Source organism: Habropoda laboriosa, unplaced genomic scaffold (assembly GCF_001263275.1).
Source record: "Habropoda laboriosa isolate 0110345459 unplaced genomic scaffold, ASM126327v1 scaffold440, whole genome shotgun sequence".
Taxonomy (NCBI): Eukaryota; Metazoa; Arthropoda; class Insecta; order Hymenoptera; family Apidae; genus Habropoda; species Habropoda laboriosa.
In genome coordinates this window covers 327,025-339,909 of record NW_017100710.1, presented here as the reverse complement: position 1 = coordinate 339,909, position 12,885 = coordinate 327,025, and the positions used below count along the sequence as shown (strand labels likewise).

General features: G+C 36.2%; 2 protein-coding genes across 2 annotated transcripts in view; one reads left to right on the top strand and one right to left on the bottom strand.

Moving 5' to 3' along the window:
* Window positions 1-2,774, bottom strand: part of LOC108577028 (UDP-glucuronosyltransferase 2B30-like) — an 11,635-nt gene extending 8,861 nt beyond the window's left edge. The window contains exon 1 of the mRNA XM_017940111.1: window positions 2,192-2,774. Coding sequence (XP_017795600.1) covers window positions 2,192-2,593 — 402 coding nt within the window. The 5' untranslated portion in view covers window positions 2,594-2,774. The remainder of the gene's footprint in view (window positions 1-2,191) is intronic.
* Window positions 1-12,885, top strand: part of LOC108577029 (calcitonin gene-related peptide type 1 receptor-like) — a 213,834-nt gene that overhangs the window by 112,878 nt on the left and 88,071 nt on the right. The gene's annotated exons all lie outside the window — the stretch shown is intronic.

Here is a 12,885-nt window from a genome sequence, read left to right as displayed (position 1 = left end):
TATCAAAATCTCCGCCCTTTCTTCGTTCGACTTCGTCTCCGAGGGCAATATTCCCCGCCCATTCTCTCGTCTGCAATTTTATTGCTTACTATATACGTATATAGTAGTGTACTCAGAACATTGAATTTCCCAGATTACCGTCTATCTACCTCCTACTTCTACGATATTTCATAAAGCGGACTTTCTTGCTACTAACAGCCAAATTGTGAGAAACTTCCAGATTGAATGAAACCGATGCAGCTCTGAAATTGTTCCTCTATAGACACCTGCAATGTTCATTTTCGATTGTAAAATTTATTCGTGGAATTGGTAGAATTAAAATTGGAAAAATATTGAAAGAATCCCTCAGAATTGTTTGGTGAAAATTCACTCGAAAATGTAATTGAAATTGAAATCGAAGTTTGTTACAGGAGAAATTGAATAATTGAATAATCGAATGTAGTTGAAAGATTCTTTCAGAATTGTTTCACGAAGATTAAATCTAAAATTTGTGATTTTCTACCGGCTGTAAAATTGTATAAATTCCAATTAAAAGCTGCAGTAAGCTGTGTCTTCATGAAAGCCTTGATGATGGAAGATATTTTCATAGAATTTCCTGAATTAGCACTGTAATTATTATACGTGTATAACCTGGTTCCGTCAAATTTCAATCGTAATCGATACTGCAACGAGGCACCGGGTTAATAAGTGTCGTGAAAATTTTTGACATAAACGAAGAATATCTATCCCTCGGACGGCAGAATTGTTAAATTTTATTGGTAACTCGTGACGTAACTGTCTGCAATACGTTATGCAACAGCGTTATCAAAATGTTAGGTATGAAACGAAGACTGGACACACATTGCATGACATAAGCACGTTTTATGAGAGACTTGTTCTATAGCTAATAAAACGTTTAACTTCTCCTTAAGCGTAACGTTCATATTAATTTTCTTCGTTTCCATTTTTTATTGGTAATTTTCGATTTTCTTTTTTTCGAAGAAATTTCTATTTCTGTTTCTCGACATTGTATAAGGTACTTGTTAGTTTTATCAGAACATGATTCTTTTCTAATTCACAAATGGAATAGAATTATATTGAGATACGTTGAATTTTGTGTGGAAAAGTATGGAAATTTTCATTACGAGTCAACTGAAGTCGTTAGAGAACGATACACAAGTCGGTTTAAACTTGACACGTGAAGAACGTAAATAGTGAAAGCAAACAGTAAATCCGATGTTTATTTCTAAGTACAATATTACTGTCAAGCTTGTTCCTCGTGTATCTCGAGTGAAACCATTTCAGTGTGGCTTGAAACACTTCTGTTTACATTATACCTTCCGAAATATTCCTTTATGAAAGAATACACTTGGTTTTTAGTAACTTTCCGGAATAAATTCTATTTCGTGCGTTTGAAACATACTTTCGAAAGCTATGAAACTTCAATTCGCAGCGTAAAATCTACAGTACTCCAAACACGAGGTGAATTTGCTATTTTCTGAATAGTCTTTCGAAAACTGCACTTCGACGTCGTCAAACTGTGTAATTTTTATGCAAACCTTTTAGGAACTCGTTCAACGTCCATAGTGATTGTACCAATGTCGAGGTCTTAACGTCATTTTAACGATATCAGTGATCTTAATTACAGTTTATTAGTTGTTAGTAGAACCGAGTTGACCGCAAAAAGTTTTAAAATACTAATATGAAAAATTGAAAAGTTCAGATATTCGAGAATACGAAAACTTGGAAATTGAAATATTTAATGTTTGAAAATTTGTAGGATTTTAGTGTGAAAAATTGAAAAATTCACAAAATGAGAAATTCAGGAAATGAAGAATTCGGGGATTTGAAAATAGAACGTTTGCAGAATCCTAATATGAGAAATTCGAAAGTTCAGAAAATGAAGAATTGAAAATGAAAAATTGAGGAAATCAAGATCTCAAATTTAAGAATGAGAAAATCAAGAACTCGAAAATTTACGAAGTCACAAATTCAAACATTTAACGACAGAAAATTTCCAGAATTCTAATATAAAAAGTTGGCCGGTTCAAGAGATCCAAAAGATGATTCCAAAACAAAATCCACACAACAACCCTTTCAACCAAGAAAAGAACTCCAAACTTCCAACACACCAAAAGAAAAAAGAAGATAAAAGATATCTAATCAGAAAAATCCAGCCATTCCAAAAAGAAAATAATTACAAAAGTATTACCTCCATCACAATTACATCATAGGGCGGATTCTTAGGCGGATTGTGTATAAGATCTTGAATCCCTGGATCGTTCAGATGCTCGCAAACAGCATTCCCCGCCAATGTAGCCACAACGAAAGCAGGTGAATCTTTGAACACTATAGTCACATCTTCATAAGTCATATTGTTCATAAACTCCCTTGGCGCCTTCAGTACTATCGTATCGTTGTAATTCGGATACGGTTTCTTCAAAGGAAACGAGCTGATCACGTCTACCTGGTGGCCTCTTTTAGCCAGAGCCTTCATCAGCTGTTCGAACATCATGAAATGACTCTTTCCATTAAAGGGAAACACCCCTAGTATCCTGTATCCGTGGCATACAGACAGTATCGTGCAAAGGAGCACAATTGATAACAGCTTCATTGTCAACTCCTCTTCGATTCACTCCTCACTTGAAACTTTCAATCGGTCTGAATTGATCTCGTCTATTTCCTACAACTTATCGACGATCTTACGGTTAGTTCAAGTTCGTGTGAATATACTATTCCCCACTTAGAAACTTCAGATACAACGAAGATTATTACAATTTCTTCTTCAAAACGAAAAAACAAAAACAAAACAAGAGATCTTTAATTCACACGTAGGAACTATGAGTCCTTCTGCCTAACCGAAACGATGATTCGAGTGAAGCTTCTCTACTGGAACAAAACTGGCCGTACACGAGCTTTTGCACATATCACGAGACGATCACGCTGACATGACTGACTGAACCTGCTTGGAGCATCGTAGATAAATTCAGCCCGTCCAGTGGTCGAACTTGTGTCAGCCGCGATTGGGGAGCGCGATATCTAAGCGAAGAGCAATTGAGTTTGCCAGATATCTGCTCGCGTTAGGGCGGACGTGCGATGATGCGTAACAATAATATTTGTCCGCATAGGTGTCTGCTTGCCTGGTTTACTTTGTTGCTTGATTAATCTTCAACGATGCTCGTGTAGATTAAACCTTCGAGCACCTTTTCGCGTCGGACGATCCCGACGAACTGTGCGCCGTGTGTTTCGTTCGCACACGATTTTCATACGCGAAAGAGGTTACTTGGAATTTTTCTTCCTCCGCCGGTGTTTTCAGATCGTCTAGCATGTGCGAAACGCGGTTTTATTAATATCGTTTGGACGCTGGCATGGTAGAGTTTGTCAAGGCTGAGAAAGAGGCTATAGAGCTCTGTTAAACTTGAACTTGAGCCATCGAGAACAGCGCACTGTTACGACATTAATGTACGGTTGCATTCTATTAGAACGATGCTTAGAGGAATTGTACTGCCGCTGGTTCGTCGCCTGTTTCATTTCGACGCGTTTGATGTTGGTGGTTTCAGGAATTGAACGGTTCGGCGTGGGTCAAATGTCGTTCGATTGCTCTCCGGTAAATAGTCAATGGGGTGTCTCGTGTGTACAGCTTAGGATAACAGTATTGAGCACCCTGTGATGTATGAATTGTTTAGAAATATTTTTGTATTAGAGGGAAATTGAGTTATATTTTTTTTTATTAATTTTGTCCATACATTTGACCATTACGGCAATTTATATCTGATTTTTAACCTGTTTTCTTCCTTTTTTTCTTATGAATTAACTTGCGTTGATGGTCACTCGGTTCACTCTTTGTTGGCATATTTGATGGGAAATTTTGGAACTTTGTTATCAGCGAAATTAAACTAATTAGACTACGGATCGCTCTGTTGCTTCATGGCCCGTTATAAGCCTTGTCAACTGTTTGAAAATTCCTTTGAACTGGCCGACAAAGGGCGATGAACAATAGAAAGATTTCGTGTGTACATCTTGGTCAAACTTGAAGACAAAGTGTAATGTAGAATTGCATAATTTTCGATTCTGCATACTTTTGCATCACTGTATGTATTTTTGTCACACTTGTTTCTGAAGTTTCTCACTTTTTACAAGAAAGTATCTAAGATACTTGCGTCTCACCTTCAAGTTTGTTCAATTATTTTGGTGTACAGATATGTTTATATAGGGTGACAATAGTTTGTATGGACAAAATGGTGTAAGAGTGTTGATATAATAATTCACGAAATCCTGAAATAAAAGTAATTCTTAAACTTAATCTTGTATCAGGGAAATATTTTCCATTTCAACCCTTTTACAGAGATACAGCTTATTCTAAGGGACACCCTGTATAGTTTATGGTTAAGGATTGTAATAAGGTTTGAATAAATTCGTCATTGAAAGATATAAGTTTAGTCTTACATTATGAAAGAATCTTCCATTTTCAACCCTTTTACAAAGCTACAGCTTATTCTAAGAGACACCCTCTATAGCCTGTGGTTAGAAATAAATTTGTTGTTGAAATTGACATACTGCTGCGTCGTACCTTGGGTCAAGTACTCTGTCGCCAATGTAACGACAATGTCTGAGATATTCTTTGAATTAATGATAGTAATTATTACTATTTTTCTAATTAACCCTTTGGCTATGGCAAATTTTAGTACAGAACGCGCATGGCAAATTCAAATATTCCACAACGGCGGCAAACTTTCTTTTTTAGCCGTGTCATTTTAAAATTTGTTTCACTGAATTAACGTGGAAGAGTGCAGAGGATCAAATTAACGCTTGAATGTACATAGAAGTGCACCAAAAGGCTCCAATAGCACGATACGAGGTAATTTTCAAAGCGCCTATAGGCGCCAATAGTAGTGAAAGGGTTAAAGACCAAAAAGTTGGATCCTTGAAATGAAATTCGATATTTCGATTATTAGCCAGCGAATTGTTCTTCCATCGTTGAAATTTCATTGTATCGATGGAAATCGTTAAAGGGAATAGGCGATTCGATTTAGAAAATGGTTGGACGTTTCGTGAAGAGTCTGTACAGACGATCGCTATTTATGCATTGCTGCGCAGCTTCCAATAATCAAGACGTCACTGGCCAATTTAATCTTGCACGACCTGCAGGAAACGCGTATATATTATGCACACGCCGGTCATAGCAATGGACGATGGCGTAATCCCTGTATATCCCACTCTTAACCAGAGCTTGAAATCGTGGATAGGAAAAGCTTCGACGCGTTTGTCATTATTCAATTTGTTTTTCATCGCGTGTCAGTTTCAGTTAGATATGTGCTGCTTGATGCTCTTTAAGTTGACTTATACATATATTGCTAGTGCTTCACGGTTCTGACGCGCAGCGTTGGCTGACACCTTGAGAAAACGCTGTGGCGTAGAACCGTCCGAGGGAAGTTATATTCGTGGTGCATGTATGAGGATAATTTGAACGGCGATATGAGGATATTGTGATTCTGCAGACAGAGAGAGAAGGAGAGCGAGAGAGAAAAAAGGGAGAGAGATAGAGAAAAATAGAGAAAGAAGGGAGAGAGAGGGAGAAAAAGAGAGAATGGGCAGAGAGAAAAAGGAGAGAAAGAGAGAATGGGCAGAGAGAGAAAAAGGAGAGAAAAAGAAGAGAGGGAAAATGAAAAAAGGGAGATCTAACGATATTCGATAAAAACAACATTGCATTCAATTTCGTATAGATTTATTCAGGCTTGTAGAACTAATCGTCTAATTCGATTTCCTCTTCGGTACAGCCTTTCTTCCGCAGAATTTTTTAAATTTCTTCAACGTACCTTTGATGAGAATCACGAGACAATAGGAGGCAAGGACAAAGCAAGTTATTAAGAAAGCAAAAACGTCGATTAAGTTTAATTTCCACCAGGACATGTTCGTCGTCGGGGATTTCAAAGAATCTGGACCATTTCTGATCACGTACTCGATCCAATAAATTGCGGTATCCAGTGCGGTTATTGGTCGATCTCTAAACACTACAGACATCTTCCTAGCTGATTCCCTGGGAGGAAAAGTGAAATATAAACCCTCGACATTCTTACATTTTCAATATTTCGCATTTTTGAAAGTTGAAATTGCGTAACTGGAATTGTCGTTAATGTAATAACAAAGGAAAAGGAAATTATTGAAGAATTCACGACTGAAATTTCGAAAAATAAATTTTTCATTGAATAAAGGAAGTTAATCTTCTTCGACTGGATGCTTGTGAAAATTGCGTGCAAAGGAAGATCAGAGTGTGAAGAATTCAGCTCGTGCTTTTAATTGAAATTGCCAATTGAAGAAAAATCGTATTTACAATTATAAAGAATGATTAATTCTATTAGGACAGTTAGTAATTAAAAAATGCTTACAAATACTTAGGATCGTGTAGAAGTGCGTTTAACGCAGCATCCATGGAACGTTCCCTAATATTTTTTATAGGCAACAAAACTCCCATATTCTTGTGCACCATGATATTAATATTCCTCATTTGGTCTGAGAATACCGGTATTCCTATCATAGGAACACCGTAATGCACCGCTTCTTCGACCCCCATAAGACCACCGTGCGTTATGAATACTCGCGTATTTCTGTGTCCTATGAAAAATAATAATATTTAAACATTTTCACGTTAACAGAAAAATATTCTTTCATCCCGTAACAGCATATACGTGTGATGGTTTCAATAACTGATTAACGTCAATTAATATAATTAAAAAAAGAAAAGGCGATAACTAAAACTTGATGGAAATTGGTTCTGTGGAGACACTTGAGTGCGGTGACTCGAAATATTTTTGCACGGTGATTATTTATTGCTAGAGTGTTTGACAGGTGGATGTTGAGTTTCGTAGACTCGATATCAATATCTTTCACTTACTCAACACTGCAATCTGGGGAATCCAAGGTGACGTGATTACGTTGCTGGGAAGACCGGGTGGTAATTTTGTTGTGTCGGTACACCTCATTAAAACTTTCACTGGTGAAATTTTCGCGAAAGACCTGTACAAATCCAGCAACGTGTCTTTTGGAAGAGTTTCGATATTCATCAATGAGCCCAGCGTGAAGTACACTAATCCGTGATCAGCTGATTCTAGCCAATCGTTCAATTCCTAAGTCAGGATATAAAGAATTAAACTGTGTCTTTGAAATTGGTATTAAAAGTTAGTGTAGAAATTGTGAGAAAATTTCTATACAACATTTTCTTTGAAGTTAGTATTAAAAATTAGTATAGACTGTCCTTGAAATTAGTATTAAGGAATTAGACTGTCCTTGAAATTAGTATTAAAGAATTAGGCCGTCTTAGTAATTAGTATTAAGGAGTTAGACTGTCTTTGAAATTGGTATTAAAAATTAGTGTAGAAATTGTGAGAAAATTTTTACACTTGACCGTCTTTGAAATTAGTATTAAGGAGTTAGACTGTCTTTGAAATTACTATTAAAAATTCGTACAGAAATTATGAGAAAATTTGTAATAACATATAATATTATATTTGAAAAAAACTGCAAGGTGTCTCACTACGGAAGGACTAAAATTACTAAATTTTTCATTTAAATATTTAACAAATAAAACACTATTCTGACAGAATAGCGCGTTGAATTTAGAATTTAAATAAACGTACAATACCTATCGCTGTAATTGTAAGTTAAGTTAGTAATACAATCAATCAGTACTCCGTACTATCGAACCAAAATTGGCGAATGAAAGGTAATTCGAAGTTGAGAAAAATTCTGATCAATGTTCAAACTTTTCTCCGAGCTTACCGGGGTCAATTTGGATTCATCGTTCTCGATATGCAGCCCTCCAACTTCAACTACAGCCGGGGTGAAAGATCTAATGCCGTGGAAACTATAATGCGAATACACCAAAGCCAAAGACACGTTTCTCTCTAATTCCCTGATATCTGGTAAATCTCTGCCCAAATGTTTCCTCATTATTTCTGTCTGATCAGACGTGTAGCCGTAAAACGTCAGCATCTCCTTGTAATTCGTGAGGACGTTGAAGAGTCGATCGAAAAATGTGTTTAGAACAGCGTCGCGGGCGAACGCTCCAGGAAAAGAGGCGAAATTCAAAGGATTGCCCATAAAGTCGTCAACGTAGGGCTGTTCGAGGAAACTTACGGCGATGGCTATTGGGGCGTTGAGCAGTTGACCGAGTCCTAAGTAGCATGGTGAACCGAGATACTGTAGATTGGAGAATGTTTTAGCGATAGAAGTGGAATTTTGATCCATGTTTATTCACGTTATTCCATATTTTTGTGGGTAGAGAAGGAATTTTTAATCCCGTAAAGAGATCTTAAAGTGTGAAAGTGTTTGACCGAAGAATTAAAGGTGAACGAAGAGAATTTTATAATGAAAATTTTCGATAGAATTACTTACTTCAGTGACTATAAGATCGTACGGTGGATCGTTAGGTGGATTTTTAATAAAATTTTGTATCTTTTCGTGACCCAATAATTCGCATAAATCACGACCATACTTTGTTGCCAGATAATACGTCATCGCTTGTTGTACTGTTTGTGCTTCGTGTACGGATAAGCTGTTGATTATAGATTCCCTTGTTCCATTTAAGTCGATGATGTCTCTGTAATTAACGATCGGTTCCTTTATAGGAAACTGACCGATCATATCGACTTGGTGTCCCCTTTCTGCCAAACCCTTGCACAAAGAGCCGAACATTTTGAAGTGACTCCATCCGTTGAAAGGAAAGAAGCACAGAATTCTGTAGGCGTCGTTTACGTGTACGGACAGGGCCAATGTTAAGTAGAACAGTATTTTCAGATGCATCATGTTCTTTTTGTCATATCCTGGAAACTGCAAAAGGTATAGGTTTCGATTGGTTTCTACAAGTCTGGAGTTAAAAAGTTGTTTCAGAATTATTAGAGATTTGAAAATTTGGCTGTTGAGAGAATAGAAAATTTGCAGAGGTAAAAATTGGAAAATTTGAGAATTTACGGATTTGCGAATTTGGTGATTTATAAATTTGGGAATTAAGGAATTTGGAAATTTAAGAAATTGAAAATTCCAGAATTTGAGAATTTGGGATTTTAGGAACTTGAGAATTCGGGAATTTAGGAATTTGAGCATTTGAATATTTAAGTATTTGGGATTTTAGGGATTTGAGAATTTGGGAATTTGAGCATTTGAATATTTAAGTATTTGGGATTTTAGGGATTTGAGAATTTGCAAATTTAGGAATTTGGGAATTCGGGATTTCAGGAACTTGAGAATTCGGGAATTTAGGAATTTGTGAATTTGAAAATTTAAGAGTTTGGAAATTCCGGATTTTGAGAATTCGCGAATTTAGAAATCTGAGAATTTGGGAATTTCAGAACATGAAAATCTGTGAAGGCTTGAAGATTTGAGAACCAGTAAATTGGAAAATTTAGAGATCTGCAAATTTGGAAATGCGAAAAGTATAAAATGTAAAAATTTAAAATTTCGAAAACCTGAAATTTTTAAATATCCCAAGATATTTGAGCAATAATCCAACTTCGCTTTCAATCCCGTATCAATTGAAGAACAGCTTTATCGACACGTCAACATGAACCACTTAAATCCGCGTGTTATAAGAATGCCTGCTTTCTGTGAAATGGTATTCTGAGAGGTTGATTGCGCTCTCTGCTTAGCTGTCTCATTATGATCATATCTAGGGAAGGCGTCACCTCTTTTTCAGCGCATTTATGAACACGTAGAATTGACATGCTGTCCGTAGGCGTGATCGAAGTTCACTAACTTCTCTTTTTTTTTTTTATCACTTATCTCACTGTCAGCCTACTACTTTTATTTCAAGAACCTTTTACGGACGGACGATTTGAAAAATGAAACGTCATTTAAAATGTAAGTCCAGAATCGAATAACACATCGATAGCAGTTCTCTTCGAATTAATCAGAATATTTAAAAATCTTCAATTTTAATTCTCACAAGCTTAACGTAACTCTTTTGCTTCGTTTAGTAAGTTCTTAGGACGTTTCGAAACTTCGCGTATCTTTGCTGTACTCTAAATATAATATATACTTTTTCTTCTGATAAAGATGTAATATCACTGTTTGGTATTGATAGGTTGCGTAACTTGAAAAATGTCGAATTTGACGCTTTTGCATAGATAGATTCCATAGGTAGAGTATTAGGGAATTTGGAAATTTTGGAATTTGAGGCTTTAGGAATTTGAGTCTTTGGAACATTGGGAATTTCCACAATTTGGGAATTTGGAAATTTGAGAATTTGGAAATTTAGAAAATTGGAAACTTGAAAATTTCGAACTTTAGGAATTTGGGATTTTGGAACTTTGGGAATTTGAGAATTTGGAACTTTAGGAATTTGAGACTTCTGGACTTTGGGAATTTGAGACTTTGCAATTTTGGGAATTTGAGAATTTGGGACTTTAGGAATTTAGAAAATTGGAAATTTGCAAATTTGGGACCTTAGGAATTTGGGAATTTGGAAATTTGAGAATTTAGGAATTTAGAAAATTGGAAACTTGAAAATTTCGGACTTTAGGAATTTGGGATATTGGGAATTTGAGAATTTGGGACTTTAGGAATTTAGAAAATTGGAAATTTGCAAATTTGGGACCTTAGGAATTTGGGATTTTGGAAGTTTGAGAATTTGGGACTTAGAAAATTTAGAAATTTGAAAGTTTTAGAATTTAGAAATAACACAATTAAACCTGAAATGAAATTTATCCAGAATATCCCACAATAGTTCTTTAAAAATCATATCGTATCGCCACACCCGTTATAACATCATACCTACACACTCCCTATTTCATTTAACTTATAAACAAACCTAATATTTCCTCGTTTCAACCTTCTTTCCTTCATTTTCACCGAACACCTTTTTTGCAGGGCCGCCTGGATCGTTACGTTTAATATCTTTCGCGGAGTAAGGTTCATTAGCTCCGTGCATCGCGTGTTCATGGACGACCTCCATTTCACGGCTCGTTGGTTTCCATTTGACAAATATCGTCACTCGAGGAAAACACCGAAATTTCGTGAAATTTTCTCCTATTTGTCTTCCGGTTTCCAACCTAAAGCTTCTCCTGGACAAAAAGCAATCCTCTCTTCGTGTAACTTTCTCCAAGAAATCGTTCCCTATTTTTCGTCTCTCGACGAGTGAAAATATTTTGAAGGTCCAAAAAGTTGCAGTTCCGTTTTATGCACGGAATTGCTCGTCGGGGAACAATAAGCTGTTGGAAACTTAACTTCCCTCTAGAACTTGTCAAACGTTTACGAAATTTTAATGCGATTTAACGCCGCGACCCTGTCCACCTTCAATTATACCAACTCGAACTTCCAGTAGTTTGTTAATCGAGTTGAAAGCAGCCTTATTCGTAAGCCACTGGCACTAGTCACGTTGACAACACAAATCGATCAATCATCGACGATTTTTGTCAACGAACATATTGCAATTTCATAATTATTCTCTGTTTCTTTTTTTAATACTTTTGATTCATTTTAGATGTTTATTTTTAGATTTTACTTTACCTTCAGATTCTTGAAACGAAGAGCAAAATTGGAAATGTCGATTTCTGTTTCTTTCTGAGAATGCTATTCGAATTTTTACTCAGATTTTGGAATTGCAGTTGAAAATTCCGATATTGGTGAAAATTTTCGAGTTCACTCCGAGAATCATTTATTTAACGATGTCAATACGGAATTTTCATTTGATTTATTTTTTCCTCGATGGAATTTTGTTTTATACATTAGACGGAAGAAAGGTGTTGTATTTCGCAGAGTTTGTTTCCCAACGTTCCACTTATTATAGTTAATAATTTCACGATAGGGCAGCTAACGGAATTTAGGCGAAGAAATTAGTAGCGTTGTACAATCGATAAGTTATACAAAATCCTGCAGATCGGTTATTTTGGCACTGAAGTCGAGGTTCGGAGGTGAGTATTAGCAAAGTTTGTCGATGGAATGTTTGTTGTTTAGGAAGAACTAAACTGGATGACTAAAACCAATACTACAGATTATATCAATATGGAATTTCCACACAATTTTGCCATCAATTTCTAACTATTGATACAGAGTCTAATTTCATTCTGAACTTTTTCTTTTCGAATTCTCGAATTAGGGATTCCAAACTTTCAAGGGACGATTCCATGATTATTGTAAACAGAAGGTTTTAATATAGCAAACATCGTGCAGTGAAATTCCAAGAGAAGAACACAGCGATCGCGATTTTCTTAAAAAGTTTAGTCGTTTCTCGGATTTTTCCGGAGAGAATGCCAATCGTTATTAAAGTTTGGTCGAAAAGCATAAATTCGTGTCAATACGAGTGAGATAATGCAACCATTATTCACGTTGCTGCCACGTTACAAAGCATTATGTGCTCTTCGGTGTAGTACACATATTTGAACAATATGATATTAGATTTCGCTTGTGCATGAGATTGACTCAGCTGTGAGACAAAACTCGAATCACCGAGGTATCGATACGTTTGCTCGTATGCGCGCCACTCGGTAGCAAAAATGATCAACTTTTCCATATTCTTCCAATTTCAATATCGAAGCGCATCCTTCGTACTTAACTCTTCACAAATAAAAGAAATTTAACGAAGTTTAACGAAAAAGTAACGAATGTTTCGACAGTAACGACACTGTTTCGCATTATCAAATCACATTCCCGCCGATGAACGATTAACCCCTTAACCTATGATTTCTTTTCCGACTATGCATCTAAGCGTCCGCCATTTAATGTTCTAGTACTGTAACAACAGCTAATCTGTTTCAGGAATTCTTAATCTTGCAAGTAAAAACAAAAGTTAGGATTACAATGAATTTTTCGTACTAATATAACTGTAGGAACCGACGGAAAAATATCGAGGGAACCCAGGACCTTCGGCTTTGCGCGCTACGCCAACCACTCCCTCTCTATTCTCCCTTCGAGGTT